The sequence below is a fragment of the Rhinatrema bivittatum genome, chromosome 12 (assembly GCF_901001135.1).
Source record: "Rhinatrema bivittatum chromosome 12, aRhiBiv1.1, whole genome shotgun sequence".
Taxonomy (NCBI): Eukaryota; Metazoa; Chordata; class Amphibia; order Gymnophiona; family Rhinatrematidae; genus Rhinatrema; species Rhinatrema bivittatum.
This window is the reverse complement of record NC_042626.1, coordinates 50142964-50158419: the sequence shown is the minus strand read 5'-3', so window position 1 is coordinate 50158419 and position 15456 is coordinate 50142964. Positions and strand designations below refer to the sequence as shown.

General features: G+C 45.0%; 1 protein-coding gene across 1 annotated transcript in view; it reads left to right on the top strand.

The window, feature by feature from the left end:
* Positions 1-15456, top strand: part of STAT3 (signal transducer and activator of transcription 3) — a 186441-nt gene that overhangs the window by 115407 nt on the left and 55578 nt on the right. Inside the window, exons 7-13 of the mRNA XM_029572565.1 lie at positions 839-920; positions 2055-2149; positions 2706-2857; positions 2983-3141; positions 3998-4090; positions 5377-5436; positions 13900-13929. Of these exons, the coding sequence (XP_029428425.1) occupies positions 839-920; positions 2055-2149; positions 2706-2857; positions 2983-3141; positions 3998-4090; positions 5377-5436; positions 13900-13929 (671 nt within the window). The remainder of the gene's footprint in view (positions 1-838; positions 921-2054; positions 2150-2705; positions 2858-2982; positions 3142-3997; positions 4091-5376; positions 5437-13899; positions 13930-15456) is intronic.

Genomic DNA, 15456 nt, shown 5'->3' with positions numbered 1-15456 from the left:
GCTCCATTGCTGGAGTTAGTTGTTGTAATATATTTGTCCTCATATCATTAATGGCTTCCCATAAAGTCTCAAAAGAAAAAACCTGAGGTCTTACCATTGCTGGTATTGCCTTCGTGGCAAAAACTGCAGCAGCCATAGCGTTTCCCTCGGTTAGGAAACCTCCTACTTCACCGCCATGCCCCTGATCGTTTGCTGGGCTTGAAGCAGCCGTCGGCAGCACTCCTGCTCCTGCTGAGAGGAAATCATGAGCACTCCGGTTCAGAGTATCCTCCCCATTCTGTGCTGCTTCTCTACCGGCTGCTGGGTCTAGCGGTGGAGTCCTCACTGCGGGACTCAAAGGTGACATAGAACCAGGCAGAGAGGGGAGCTCTACTTCCCCTCCCCCACTCTGCAACGGTTGGTCTCCCACTTCTCGAGTGCTGCGTGTGACATGGGCATCCATCGGGCCGGAGGGAGTGCTCACCAAGGGATCAGCAGGGTAAGATGTCCTTGGTTTGCGCTTCCTTCCCATGTTAGGTAAATATTTCGCAAGAAAAAAGACGAATCTTTAGCAGTTAACTCGAGGACGCTCTAGTCACAGCGTCTCATCCGGTGGCCATCTTGGATCCGCCTCCTCTGGAAGTTTTTTATCGCTGTGTAACAGAACAACTTAACTTTTATGGCTCAATGAACTATTTTGAGCTGAATCTCTGAGCCACTTTAAAATAGTCTACTCTTTTTAATCTGGCAGTTGAATTATTCCATTGTTTATTTAAGTGAGGCCTTAGGTTCATTTAGAAACCTAATTTAAGAAAAATGCAGTAAGTTTCTAACAGTGGAAGTCCTTGCTGTGTTTCAGGATCTGGAACAGAAGATGAAGGTGGTGGAAAATCTGCAGGATGACTTTGATTTCAACTACAAGACTTTAAAGAGCCAAGGAGGTAATTTTGACTTTTGCTTAATTCTCTTGTAAACGAAATGCCAAAAAAGGAAAATATCACTCGCTACATGATGGAATTTATGGAGTGGGAAGATTGATTTTTGATTACCATTATTTTAGGAGTTTAAGATTTCAATATTTTAATGATTTAATGATGACGTGGTCTTTGTATTCTGTGATGCTGAGCTTCATTTGCAACTCACAACCCAAGTTGCCTGCTCAGGAGTTTGTTTTTTAAACTACAGTCATTTTAAAGGAGAGGAAACTTGGAAGGTTGTGAGTACTCTATGGGCTTATGAAGATCCTTAATTTTAATGTCTTTATTTAACCAGATACCACATAAATATACTAAAATATGGGCAAATATTTATTTATTTATTTAAGGTTTTTTTATACCGGCATTCAAGAACTCGTTCTCATCATGTCGGTTTACAGAAAACAGGGGTGCAAAAATATAACCGAAAACATAAATAAACGTGGAGAAGAGAAGCAGTTACAATTAACAAGGGTTCATGAACTGGGATTATAAGAAATAAAAGAGATAGAGGAGGATAATTATATACAAGTGTACAATGTAAATAAGGAGTCCTCTGTATATACAAGAGAACAAAATAAATATGTAGTCCACTATTGATCGTTACCATATTCAGGTAATAAGTCCAATCTTTACCCCTAAAAACTAACATCACAAAATAAATATATGTAAGTATTATGAATGACACATACAACAGCTCTGCAGCTTTACCTGCCAATAAAAGGCTTTGCACATTTTAGCCAAAATTATGAATATCTTTGAATGTTAGCCAGTAGAGAAATCTAGCCCACCAAGATTTAAACCAGGGTAGTGTAGACTCTGAAGGTGTGACCAACTTTGAACTAGTGCAAAAATATCTTTAGTATGGGAACGAGGTAGGATTGGCTGATTTTTCCAGGTTTCCTCCTGAGCAAATCCTATCTATTTGATTTGCATTTTATCCTTCGTACTGTATGCCCAACTGCTTCATCAAGCATGGTTGTAACAAGTAAACGAACATGAGCTTTGTGCTAGATGTAAATATCCATAGCTTAGAGCTATTTTCCTGGAAATGTTGTGGTTTATGTAACTAACACTTGTCTGTTTTCTTCCATCTGATAGATGTGCAAGACCTGAATGGGAATAACCAAGCAGTAACGCGACAAAAAATGCAGCAGCTGGAACAAATGTTGACAGCATTGGATCAAATGAGAAGAGTATGCTCTATTTAAACTTCTCTCATGTAGATTTTGACATTCACATGTTCTTTTATTTTCAGATCATCTTCTGATGTTTTTTGTATCCCTCAAATTCTTTGTGCAAATTTTGCAGTTTGAGCAAAAGGATAACCTGTTGACTTTTCCCTGTACTTACCTAGATCAACCCAGACTCCTTGGTTTTGCCTCCCTGCCAGCAGATGGAGACAGAGAAAGTTTCACTGACATTGTACATAACTCAGTGTGCCACCTGCAGTCCCTCAGTATTAACCTGTATTTCTCTAGCAGATGGTAGATGGTGTAAAATCTGCAGACTGGAGAGAGAAAAAAAATTTAAAGACAAAATTTCTGGATCCTCCCAGGGAATTGTAAGGTCCTGGTGGAGAAACTGCAGGTGGCACACTGGGTTATGTACAGCATCGGTGAAACTTTCTCTGTCTCAATCTGCTGGCAGGGAGGCAAAATTCAGGAGTCTGGACTGATCTGTGGTACTACAGGAACAAAAACTAGCAGGTAAAAAGCAATTTTCCTTTTTTTCCCCTTCCCACTCTTCTAGAGCATAGTGAGTGATTTGGCTGGGCTGCTGTCTAACATGGAATACGTGCAGAAGACGCTGACTGATGAAGAACTGGCTGACTGGAAGAGAAGGCAACAGATTGCCTGCATAGGAGGACCTCCTAACATCTGCCTTGATCGCCTGGAAAATTGGTAAAATGTCATGTAGAGCTGTCTGGCTATATTTATCTCTGTGCCTGTCACAAATTTATTTATTTATTTATTTATTTTTAGAATTTAAATTTTGAGGTGTTTCGTTTTTTTTTTTTTTTGGGTAGGATAACATCTTTAGCAGAGTCCCAGCTTCAAACACGCCAGCAGATCAAGAAATTGGAAGAGCTGCAACAGAAAGTTTCCTATAAGGGCGACCCCATTGTGCAGCATCGGCCGATGTTAGAGGAACGCATTGTTGAGTTATTCAGGAACCTAATGAAGAGGTACTAGAGAGAGGTGGAGTACTTTGAGAGAGAAATCTTATTAGACTTGTAGAGAGTCTTGTTTTTGAGGCCAAAAAACTCATGAGAACATAGAAACATAGAAATGATGGCAGAAAAGGACCAGTCTGCCCAGCAAGCTTCTGCCAGTATCTTTTGCACTGTGCAGGCTACTCTCATGCTTATCAGTTTCCCAGAATGTAAAAGTCAGGGCCCTCTGATGCTGTCTGAATCCAATTTCCCTAACCCCTGCTGTGAAAGCAGAGAGCAATGATGGAGCCACATCAAAAGTATCGGGCTTAATGATTAAGGGTAGTAAAAGCTGCATCAGCAAGTTACCCCCATGTTTTTGTTCCCCAGACCATAAAAGTTGGGGCTCTTGTTGGTTGCTCTCTGAATCCAGTTCCCCTTTTCCCACTGCCATTGAAGCAGAGAGCAATGATGGAGTTGCATTAAGCCTTGATACCGTTATTTGTTAAGGGTAGCAACTTCCACACCAGTAAGTTACCCCCATGCACTCTTTTTTCTTTAATTCCATTTTCTAGCCTTTAGAGATCCACAGTGTACAGGGAAAATACTGTACCTGAATGAAACTCGCCTTGAGCCAAATCTATAAAAGTCAGTTAAAAGGAGGAGACATTCATGCAAAGAGCACCACTGCAGATACTGTTTATTATGGAATGAGTGTATTTTTATGATTCTTATGTCTTTCACGTCATCATTCTGTAAGTATCTGATTAGTAAGATCTAAAGTTAGGAAAACATCTGGGGAATCCCCAGCCTATCAAGTTACACCACCATAACTTGAATAATTCTATAACCTGAGCTCTTAGCTGTTACATCTGTCCTTCTTCTGCAGTGCCTTTGTGGTAGAGAGGCAGCCTTGCATGCCTATGCATCCGGATCGTCCTTTGGTTATCAAAACAGGCGTACAGTTTACTACCAAAGTCAGGTATGGTGCGCTTTAAAAACAATTGAAGTGACTAGAGGTGTACTATGAGGCTCTTATAATCGCCTAAACTCATAAATTCATTTCCTCTCGAGGCCATCCAAATACATTTTGCTTTCAGTAAACAAGATTCTCTGTAGGTCCTTTAATGGATTATCATAGGAATTCTCCAAATGATGCAGGCTATATTTTAGCTTTTGAGACTGCCTCTGATTTTGGAAGTTCATGTATATAATAATCTTTGGATAATTCTTATGTCTGTCCAGTACAAGCTCTCTTTTTTTTTTTTTTTTGCTTTGATCTATTCTACATAGACAGTTTTCATGAATTGTGGTCACACATCAGGTATCTGGTTTGTTAAAATGCATCTTCCACCTGTAACCAGCTATTAATTCACACCTCTGGTCTGCATTTCTGAGTCTCATAAAGGAACAACTGTTTGAAGATTTGGCCAGCAGTGTGATGCCTTTTTATTTTATTTTTTTTTTCTCCTGCTGCAAAAGTAATATTTAGGTGGCTCAGAAGGGCCATTCAGCTTTGCTGCTTGGAGGTTTACCTTTTTTGTTTAATTTTGTTCCTTCTCAGAATTCCAAGCCTCAGTCTCCGCTGCTTCATGCCCATGAAATGACATGTTCACAGTGATGGAGCAAGAACAATTTTTTTTTTTTTTTTTTTTGTAAACCTCCTTACTTATTAGCTAGAAAAATAAGGTATTTCCCCAAGGTCGTAGTCTCTTTTGATTCTTTTATGCGCTCCCTCACCTGGATTTTGAAGTGAGGACTGTGCATATAGAACAAGTGGTCTGGAAGAAGGACATGATCAGCATGACTCTGTCTAAAGTTGGATCGCCCCACAGTTTCATGGCATTGGGTTCACACCCCTCCCACACATTTTTAAAAAGGACCACGTGTCCTTTCCTTTAATTTGATTGATAGGAACAAGCATTTGTTTTCCTCACCTGCATACAGAGGATGAGTAGAGATGACAGTGCTGCTGTTCTTATTCAGTTACTGCTGACACATCAGACATGTGGAGCCTGGACAAACGTGCTTAATATGATGAGGGTGTGGGGTTGCAGTTCCATTCTGTATTATATTTTACAAATCTCCTTTTCAAGCGTGTCTGTGTGTGTGTGTATATTTTCTACATATTTTAATGCCAGCTGCAGTATGTCTTCCCTCTGTTTGTTCTACTGTGATGCTTTTGGGTAATGTATTGCTGGTCGTCTGTGCTAAATTTAGTGTGTTTATTTGCATGACAGTGTAACTGAATCCACTCTTTGTTGACAGGTTGCTGGTCAAATTTCCCGAGCTAAACTATCAGCTTAAAATTAAAGTTTGCATTGACAAGTAAGTAAAACAAAGATGCATAAAATGTTTGTGGATTTTAAGTGTCCTGTGTCCTGCCCATATTCCTGCTCTGATAGTTTCAGGAGATCTGGCGTTGCTGGTTTTGCACTAATTTAATGAATTTACAGTCGTCTTCTATAGTAAAGTTCAAATGGCTCAATGTAATCTAGTACAAAATTAACAAATTATACAACTTTAGCACAAGAAATAGGATAAACACTCATAAAATCATAAAAAAAACCCATTCATAGTACCTAGCCTTATCAGGAACTGAGTTGGAACACATTTATATCCAACTAGCACATTGATAATAAATTAGGTTTAAGGATTTGAAATAGAATTCAGATACAAAAGGCAAATACATGATAGGTGAGTAATAAGGCTGTTACCCCAGTAAAACTTATCATAACTTCTAAACACTAATAAATGGATATCAAAAGTGTAAAGATTTTTTGGCATTCTGTTGGGATTTCTTAAGTTATTATTTTTGTGGGGGATAGAATCAATTTTCTCAGTAGGCAGGCACATTATTCCCTTGAGCCAGCACTTTCTTCTTGTTCCTTTTGAGCTTCAAGTGACATCAGAACCAGGATTGAGATTTGGTGCCGTTTTACATCCCTTGCCAACTTTAGTGCGGTCATTGCTGTGGGAGCCTTTGGCTGCAGGCCACGTACCTGGGCTCCTTCTGGAACCTTGCCATCTTGGATTCTAAATCTGACCTCTCTGTTGCCATTGTCTGATGCCAAGCCCGGTAGCATTCCCAGCTCTGGCCGATCTGGGAAGTGGAAGACCAGAGCTGAGAATCAGACGTAGACTCCTCCTGGTTGGCAATGTACAGCACTACTACTGAGCCTTCAGGCTCTTCTAGTAGATCGACACATCTTCAAAATAAATTACAGGTTTTTAGAACAAGTGGTCATGGTATGAAATTTGAAGGAGGTAGACTCAGGAGTAATAGCTGAATATTTCTTCACCGAAAAGGTGGTAGAGGTAAGGTAGGCCTCCCAACGGAAGTGTTGGATACAAAAATAGTAATGGAATCCAAGAAAGCCTGGGATAAGTGCAGGGGGATTCTTGGATCCAAGGGTAAAACCTGAGGTAGAGCCTGCATTGTTGCATCAGTAATGGGCAAACATGGATAGGCTAGTTCAGGGGTCGGGAACCCATGGCTCGCGAGCCAGATATGGCTCTTTTGAGGGCTGCATCTGGCTCGCAGACAAGTGTCGCCATACTTCGCGGTTCCCCGCTGACCCAGCTGCTCCCCGGTCCTCCGCCGCCCGGGCTTAAAATGCTGTCAGCCCGGGCGGAACGCGGCAGGACAGCTGGAGTCAGCGGCACCGGCGTGCTCTCTTCTCCTCCCCCCCCCCCCCGCGGCCCGGAAGAGGAAGTGGAGAGCATCGGGTGCCTGCGCGGGAAGAAGAGACCACACTAGCGTGGTCTCTTCTTCCGCGCAGGCACCCGATGCTCACCACTTCCTCTTCCGGGCCGCGGGGGGGAGGAGAAGAGAGCACGCCGACTGGAGTCATCCGGGTGCCTGCGCGGGAGTCATCGGGTGTCAGCCGGGTGCCAGCGCTGGAGTCATCGGGTGCCTGCGCGGGTCTTCCCGCGCAGGCACCCGATGCTCTCCACTTCCTCTTCCGGGCCGCGGGAAGAAGAGAGCACCGGCGTGCTCTCTTCTTCCCGCGGCCCGGAAGAGGAAGTGGAGAGCATCGGGTGCCTGCGCGGGAAGAAGACTGCAGCGCGGCTCGGAGGAAAATGAAAATCTTCAACCGCGGCCGATGGGACTCCGCCTTCGCCTCCGCGAGGGCTGAAAATGAAGGAGGTTAGCGTTGGGAGGTGGCTGCTGCTGCCGCGAGTTCCCGGGGTGGGGGGGGGGGGGGGGGGAGAGAGAGAGTGAATGAGCGAGCAAGCATGTGTGTTTGAGATCCTGTGTGTGTGAGTGAGAGATTGCATGTATGTGAATGATTGAGAGCCTGTATATGTGAAAGAGAGTATGTCTGTGATTGAGATCCTGCCTGTGAGAGAGAGAGCATGAATGTAAGTTTACCATTGGGAACCTGTATGTGTAAGTTTGTAATTGAAAACCTGTTTGTTTGAAAGAGTATGTGTGTATGATTGAGATCCTTTGTGTGTGAGAGAGATCATGTGTATGTATGATTAAGAGCCTGTGTGTATAAGTAAGAGAGAGATCATGTGTGTCTGTGTCTGATTGACAGCTGGTTTAGGTGATGGAGCATGTGAGTATGTGATTGAGAGCCTGTGTGTAAATGAGAGAAAGAGAGGACATGTTTGTAAGCATGTGAATGAGAGTCTGTGTGTGAGAGAAAAAGACAGCATGTATTTATGTGATTGAAAGCCTGTGTGTGTGTAAGCGTGAAAAGATAGACAGCATGTGTGTAAATGTGTAATTAAGAGCCTATATAAGTGAGAGAGAAAAACATTTGTATATGTGAGTGACTGAGAGCATGTGTGTATAGGTGTGTCATTGAGAGCCAGTGTGAGAGAGAGCGCTGGTATGTGACTGAGAGAGGAGAAAGTTCCAAGCAAACCACCCCACCTCCTGCTAATTCAGAACAATCTCAGGACACCTGGATATCAAACGTTCCCAGGTATGCAGAGCAAAAAAATTTTTGTATCCTTATTATTTTTCATTACTGGATCTTTGTGTCTGCTATTTTGAAATATTTTGTTGGTATCTGGAAATGTTTTATATGAGTTTTTAATTATTGGATATTCCACTCATCAGCTGTTTCGAAATATGTTCTTTTTGTTAGTACAGTTTTACTGCTGATGATTTTATATTTCTTGATTTGTTTTATAAGGATGTGTGATGTTTCTTTTTTCCTTTGTTACACTGCATACAGAGACTCTGGCTTGTTGCAGTTTCCAATTCAGTTTTTGTCTGCATGCTTCTTGTTATGCGTTTTGGTCTCTTTATTCTATGTTAGGTGAGGGACAGCACGTGATTCAGGTGAGGTTTTCTGCTGGCGTGTAGTTTCTGTGTAGGACTCTATAGCAGCCTGACTTGGTCCGTTTTCCTAATAGGAGATGTATTGGTGTCTTAAGGCCTGGTGTAATATTTTCAGAGACTTATTGTACTTTAAAAGTGTGATCTTACATAAAATGCACACATTTACTTGTATTTAGTTTTAAACATATTGTATGGCTCTCATGGAATTACATTTTAAAATATGTGGCATTTATGGCTCTCTCAGCCAAAAAGGTTCCTGACCCCTGGGCTAGTTGGTCCTTACCTGCCATTATATTCTATGTCCACAAACCAACCTTATCTTATAATCACTCCCAAATTATCCCCCCATCTCAAAGTCTGATGCCATTGAAAATGTGACTATTCCCTGGCTTCCCCAGCTGAAGATGCTGGCCTGCACAGTTTACCCTTGAAAAAGCCAGCATATGAGAGAAGCAAGGGCTTGCAGCAACAGCTGTTTGAGGCCACAACTGCTCCTGTGGTTTGCTTGGCACATGCAGTGGCTGCGTTAACGGCAATGGTATCTGCTGCAATGGTGGGCCCATGGTGGTGGAATCAGACTGACTGTATCTGGGGCGGAGCACAGAAGGCGCTAGCACACTGAGTCCAGGAAGGAATGGAGAGAGGGTGAGGTTCCTTGGACCACTATGGCCTGCAACTTCTTGTAATTCTTTTGGAGGGTGGGATTTTGGGTGCTAGTCAGATGCTATGTCCAACATCATTTTATCTTTTTTGGGGGTTAGGGGGTGTGTGAGGGATTGGGCCTCTTTTTGTACATAACTTTAACCTTAACTAGCTACATTCAACATGTGACTGGTTATCTGGGTACAGGTACTCTGATAACATTAGGACTGCTATGAGTTAGTCCTAAACATAGCTGAATAACACTAATTCCCTGTACATACCCGGATCGGTCCAGACTCCTGGGTTTTGTCTCCCCTCCAGCAGAAGGAGACAGAAGTTTTAACGGACTCTGCCCTATACCCTGAGGTGCCACCTAGAGTCTGTCAGTATTTCTCTGTCTCTAGCAGATGGTGGAGGTGCAAAACCCTGAGTCTAGTTAGATTGGGGTTAACACACACCTAACTTGGTGTAAAAAAAAAAAAAAAAAAAGTAAACTGAGAGAATAGAGGCATAACTTTGCTGAAGTGAATTTTTGAAAAGGATACTTCTCAGCCTCCCAGGGGGTTGGCAGGTCCTGGTGGGACCATCCCCCCTGGTAGTAAAGGCAGGAAAGCCTGCTACAGCTGGGGGTGGCACCGGGGGGCCCGGTTCACTCACCCCCCCATTGGGGAAAACGCTTAAAGCCGTGAGTCCTTTAAAAAAAAAAAATAATAATAATTTTTTTTTTGCTTTTATTTATTTAAGGCTTTTCTTTACCGACATTTGTCAGGGACATCATGCTGGTTTACATCGAACAAGGGGGAACAACATGGAGAAATCAGTTACAAAAAACAGGGAGAAGCAAACTGGGAGATGCAAATGTGAAATGCGTAATAGAAAGGAATAAAAGCATTAGAAAGTTATCATAAAACTAATACAGTGACATTAAACAGAGGACTAACATTAGAGAACTATATACAGGTCATACATCAATGTCTTAAGTAGTGTATTGCAGAGGCATGTAACATAATAATGCGGGCATAAATATATATGGAGAAAAGCTAATTGAGATGGGGGGGGGGGGGGGGGGCGGATATTTGGAGTGGAGAAGAAAGGAGATTAGTTAAATGCCTGTTGGAAGAGCCAGGTCTTAAATCGTTTTTTTTAACATTTGTGGGCTAGGTTCCAAACGTAAAGTAGGAGGCATTGAGTTCCAAATCGTGGGTCCTGCAATAGATAAGTGCTCAATATTTTGTGGAGCCGAGGTGTGTGAGTTTAGGAGCAGGGGTGTGTATGGTACACCTGCTCCTAAACTCACACACCACCTTACTTCTGTGCAACCGGCCCAGCGTTCTCCCTCCCTGTCGCCATTTGGCCGCGTCACGCTGTCTCCCCGGGCGGATTTTTTTTTGTTGTTTCTGCGCTTACCTCCGGTGTCCGATATAAATTTAGATCACGGGCATGCTGCGTGGCGCGGCCTGCGCCACTTGCGGCAGCACGCACGCAGCTGTACAGAGTCGGTGTGTGCACAGTTTGTCTCTCGGGAGGGGAGGGAACCTCCGGCAGGCTCAAAGTAAGAATTCAGGCGGCAGCAAGCCCCACAAGCTCAGTGCACCTGGAAGAGAGCCTGGGAGGCTCGATTAGCAATGCCAGGCCCCCGATCTGTTCCTCCTAAGCGTGGGAACGGAAGCCATCTTATGGACCTTCAGGCAACAGGAGATGGAGGCGCTGGGGGAAGGGAGTTTGCCACCACCCCTGTCACCGTGGCCAGGGACCTCCGGGGGGAGGGGGAGGGGGTCAACTGTCGGGCTGCTCAGGAACATTCCTCTGAGGAGGACACTGGGGATGACTCGGACGGGTCTTCTTCCTCGTTCTCCTCTGATTCGGTTTGGTTGCTCCGCAAGGTCCTTAAAGCCCGCAAAAGTCACGGTGGCAAGGCTTCTCGTGTGGTGCCGGAATCCACGGGAGCAGACAAGGGAGCCTCTGCTTCCCGGAATCGTGCCCGACCCCCTTTGGACGCTATGAAGGCCCAGCGCCCTCTCCAGTCCCTTGCCTGTCTGGGGGACAGTTCTTCGGACCACATGGCTGGGGAAGGCTCCCCTCCGCAAGATTAGGGGCGAGACGCGGATATGGATGGTCATCTCCGGCCTCCTAAACAAGGGGGCACAGGGCTTTTGCGCATATGCGTCCTCTTCAATCAGCCTTGCTCTCCAGATGGGATCCACTGTCCGGACAGTTCCATCTTCGCCTATCCTTGACGGACTCTGCGCGTACAAGTCTGTCTTGGTGGCTATGCCCGGAAAATTTGCGGCGAGGGGAGGACTTGGAAATCCCGTCCTGGATAGTGGTTACCACCGATGCCAGCCTCTCAAGTTAGGGGGCTGTCTGCCAAGGGAGAGCGATACAAGGACGGAATCCTCTTGGTCAATCAATCGCCTAGAGACTAGGGCGGTACGCTTAGCGTTGCAGGAACTCCTTCCTTTGGTAGAAGGGCAATCCATCAGAATCCTTTCCGACAACGGTGGCTTACATCAATCGTCAAGGAGGAGCCAAGAGTCGTCCTATGGCGGCAGAAGCTCAGCTTTTGATCAACTGGGTGGAGCGATATCTATACAGGATAGCAGATTTTTCTCAGCCGACACCAGTTGGACCTGAGGGAGTGGGAACTCTCCGATGAGGATTTTCGGCTGCTGTGCAACCACTGGACCACCCCCTTCATGGACTTGATGGCGACATTTCGCAATGCCAGGGCTCCTCAATTCTTCAGACGCGTTGGGAGCCAGGGGTGGAAGGGGTAGATGCTCTGGTTCTCCCCTGGCCAAAGGACATTCCTTTGTACGTCTTTCCACCGTGGCCGCTGGTCAGCAAAGTTCTGCGCCGGGCACAGTGATACTGCGCCGGGCACAGTGATACTGGTAGCACCAGAGTGGCCAAGGTGCCCCTGGTTTGCGGACCTCCTGAATCTAGCACTAGATGGTCCTCTGAGGTTTCGTCCCTCTCCGAATCTCCTTCGCCAAGGACCCATTTGTTTAAAAGAGGCAGATCGCTTTTGTCTAGCGGCATGGCTTTTGAAAGGCGGAGATTAAGGGCAGAGATTAAGGAATAAGGGTTATTCGGAGGCCGTGATTGCCAGGCTCTTGCATTCCCGGCAGGCTTCCACCTCCATGGCGTGTTAGTTTGGGGGGGTCTTTGAGTCTTGGTGCCTGGACCACTCAGTTGAAACATCCAGGGCTTCGGTGGTGGATGTTCTGGCCTTCTTACAGGCGGGCCTGGTTAAAGGATTGGCTTTTAATTCCCTTAGAGTGCAGGTGTCAGTGCTTAGGTGTTTTCGAGGAAAGGTGCAGGGCTTTAGTCTGGCGTCTCATCCGGATGTGGTTTGGTTCTTGTGCGGAGTTAAACATCTGTGCCCTCCGGTCCGGAATTCCTGTCTTTCGTGGAAACTAAATTTGGTGCTACATGCCTTTCGAACCAATGAAGCAGGCGACTCTGAAAGATCTGATGTTGAAGGTCGTGTTTCTCGTGGCTATCTCTTCCACGAGACTTATTTCGGAACTGCAAGCCTTGTCGTGTAGGAGACCTTCCTGCGCATTTTGGAATCGGGGTTCCTTTCGGACGGTTCGCTCTTTTCTCCCAAAAGTGGTGTCTTCTTTCCATTTGAATCAGTCTGTGGAGCTCCCTTCCTTCGCGGGCGTAGATTTGTCTACTCCGGAGTCTAAGGATCTCAGGAAGTTGGGTGTTTAAGAGGGCGTTGTTACGGTTATCTGGAGGTCACAAATGGTTTCCGTCTCTTGACCATCTGTTCATCCTGTGGAGTGGACCCAGGAGGGGTCTTAAGATCTCTAGGGCAACTATCGCACGCTAGTTAAAGGAAGCTATTGTGTCGGCGTATCTTGTCCAAGGCTGTCTGATTCCGGTCGGTCTTAGGGTGTACTCTACTCGATCACAAGCGGTCTCGTGGGCGGAATGTCAGCAGGTGTCGCCGCAAGAAATTTGTAGGGCGGTGACCTGGAAGTCTGCCCATACCTTTGCCAGACATTATCGGCTGGATGTCCGGGCCCCAGAGCCCGGTTCCTTCAGGGCCAGTGTACTCCGAGCAGGACTCTCTCAGTCCCACCTTGGTTAGGGAAGCTTTTGGTACATCCCAGGAGTCTGGACTGATCCAGGTACGTACAGGGAAAGGGAAATTGGTTCTTACCTGCTAATTTTCGTTCCTGTAGTACCACAGATCAGTCCAGAGTCCCGCCCATAACGAATTGAGAGTCCACTCGGCTGGTTGTTATTCTTATTCTGCAGATGTTCCTAAATTGGCGTTACAGGTTTTTCATCTCCTCTGCTTTTTGGGGGAAAGTTGGTTTATAGTGAGTCTTATGGTTAACCTTGTTTTCTGCTTGGGTACAGTGTAATACTAACAGACTCTAGGGGCACCTCAGGGGTATAGGACAGAGTCCAGTTAAAACTTCTGTCTCCATCTGCTGGAGGGGAGGCAAAACCCAGGAGTCTGGACTGATCTGTGGTATACTACAGGAATGAAAATTAGCAGGTAAGAACCAACTGTAAACGTTGTGATGGTGCACTACTAAACGACGGTATAGAAAAGTTTTAAATACATTTTCCTATATCTGGCTAACTTTTCTGGATGCTTCCAACTTGCCTGGTTAAGTTTTTAGTTGGCTGACCACTTAGCTGGATAACTCCAGGGGTGGTCAAACAGGTGCTAAATTTAAAACCCTGGGATTTGTCTGGTTAAGTGCCATCTTAGCCAGACCAAACCTCTTTGAATATGGACCTCTGCATCATACTTGTTTTTGAGGTGACTTATGTATTTGCTTTTTGCATTTAATTTTGGATTTATTTTGCATTACTTTCAACAGGGACTCAGGAGATGTTGCTGCACTCAGAGGGTAAGCGCATTGAGCAGTACACACCTAAACATTGCCATCTCCTATCTCTGTTTCCTAGGGTGGGAGTTAATCTGATAGACCCAACTGCATCTCACCAGTCTTACTCCAGTAGAAGAAATGGAAAAGGCATTTAAAAGAAAAAACTGAGACTTTATTTTTTTTTATTCCCATGTCCCTCATCTAAGTTTATCCTTCACTGTTCAGGCAATCAGAATGTTTTTGATTAGCTGAAGGTTCCTTGCTCAAATACTTTGGGAGAGGATCTTCTTTTTGGTGATTTTATTCAACACTGCTTTTTAAACTTAAATATTGCCTGCCTTGTAACATCTCTTCAGATTATGATGGACCTTTGAGGTTACTATGATGGAAACCAAAATGTCCTTGCTTTTATCTTACTGGCTGTGCTTTGTACACACATTCCTCGTGGATGCATTTTTAAATGGACAAAGATCAATGATAGATTTTCTCCGAGAACAAGCAGGATGGTAGTTCTTACACACGGGTGACATCGGATGGAGCCTGATGCAGAAAACTTATGTCAGCGTTTCTAGAAACTTTGACTAGTCACACTAAGCATGCCCTATACCATGCATCCATGCGGGGTTTCTCTTCAGTGTCGTCGTCCCCCCCTCCCCCACGGAGTTGTGAATGTTGCGGTTTTATTGAGCTCTAAAAACTTGGCTTTTGCCTTGTTGGACAACTTGTGTTTCGCGTTCAATTTCCTCAGGTCCATCACAGGGTCCCTCTCTGTGCCTGCCGGATGCCATTGTTCTGTTCTTCCTTTGATGTCGCCCTGTCATGGCCTCATCCGGTTTTTGCTGATGCCCCAAGTGCCCTTGGCATCGGCAGTGTTCGAGGAGGAGCAGGAGTATTGAATCCAGCTGGTGATGGAGTGGGCACTACAGGGCTTTAGTCTCGAGGCACTGACTACACAGGAACTGATACTGACTGTCCTCATACTGCTTCTGGAGAAGCTCAATTTGCTTATTTTTAAGTAGTAATTTATCTTACAGCGGAGACAGAGAAAACTGGACACAACTTAGAACACCCACCAAAAAATATTTATTATGAAACTGTTACAGTATTTCATTGGCACCCGTGTAATTGTTAGAATTCTAGACACTATTTACAACATATAGTTATGTGCCCTATTGTGAACCGTTGTGATGGCACCCGCTTAATGACGGTATAGAAAAGATTTTAAATAAAATCTTCCCCGGTCACAGGAAGTATCTCAGATTCGTGGTGGAAAAACAGCACTACCAGTACTGGGTGTTGCTGTTTGGGCTCATGTCCACCCTACAGGTCTTTACAAAAGGCCTGGCCATGGTGGGGGCGCACCTCCACAGACTGGGAGTGATGTTTTCTCATATCTGGACGACTGGCTGGTCAAGAGCATATCTTAGGCAGGAGCCACCAGGTCCATGACCTTGACCATTAGGGTATTGAAGTCACTAAGGTTCGTTCTCAATTACCCAAAGTCCCAGCTCAGTCCATCACCTCAATTGGACTTCATTGGAGCCTTGC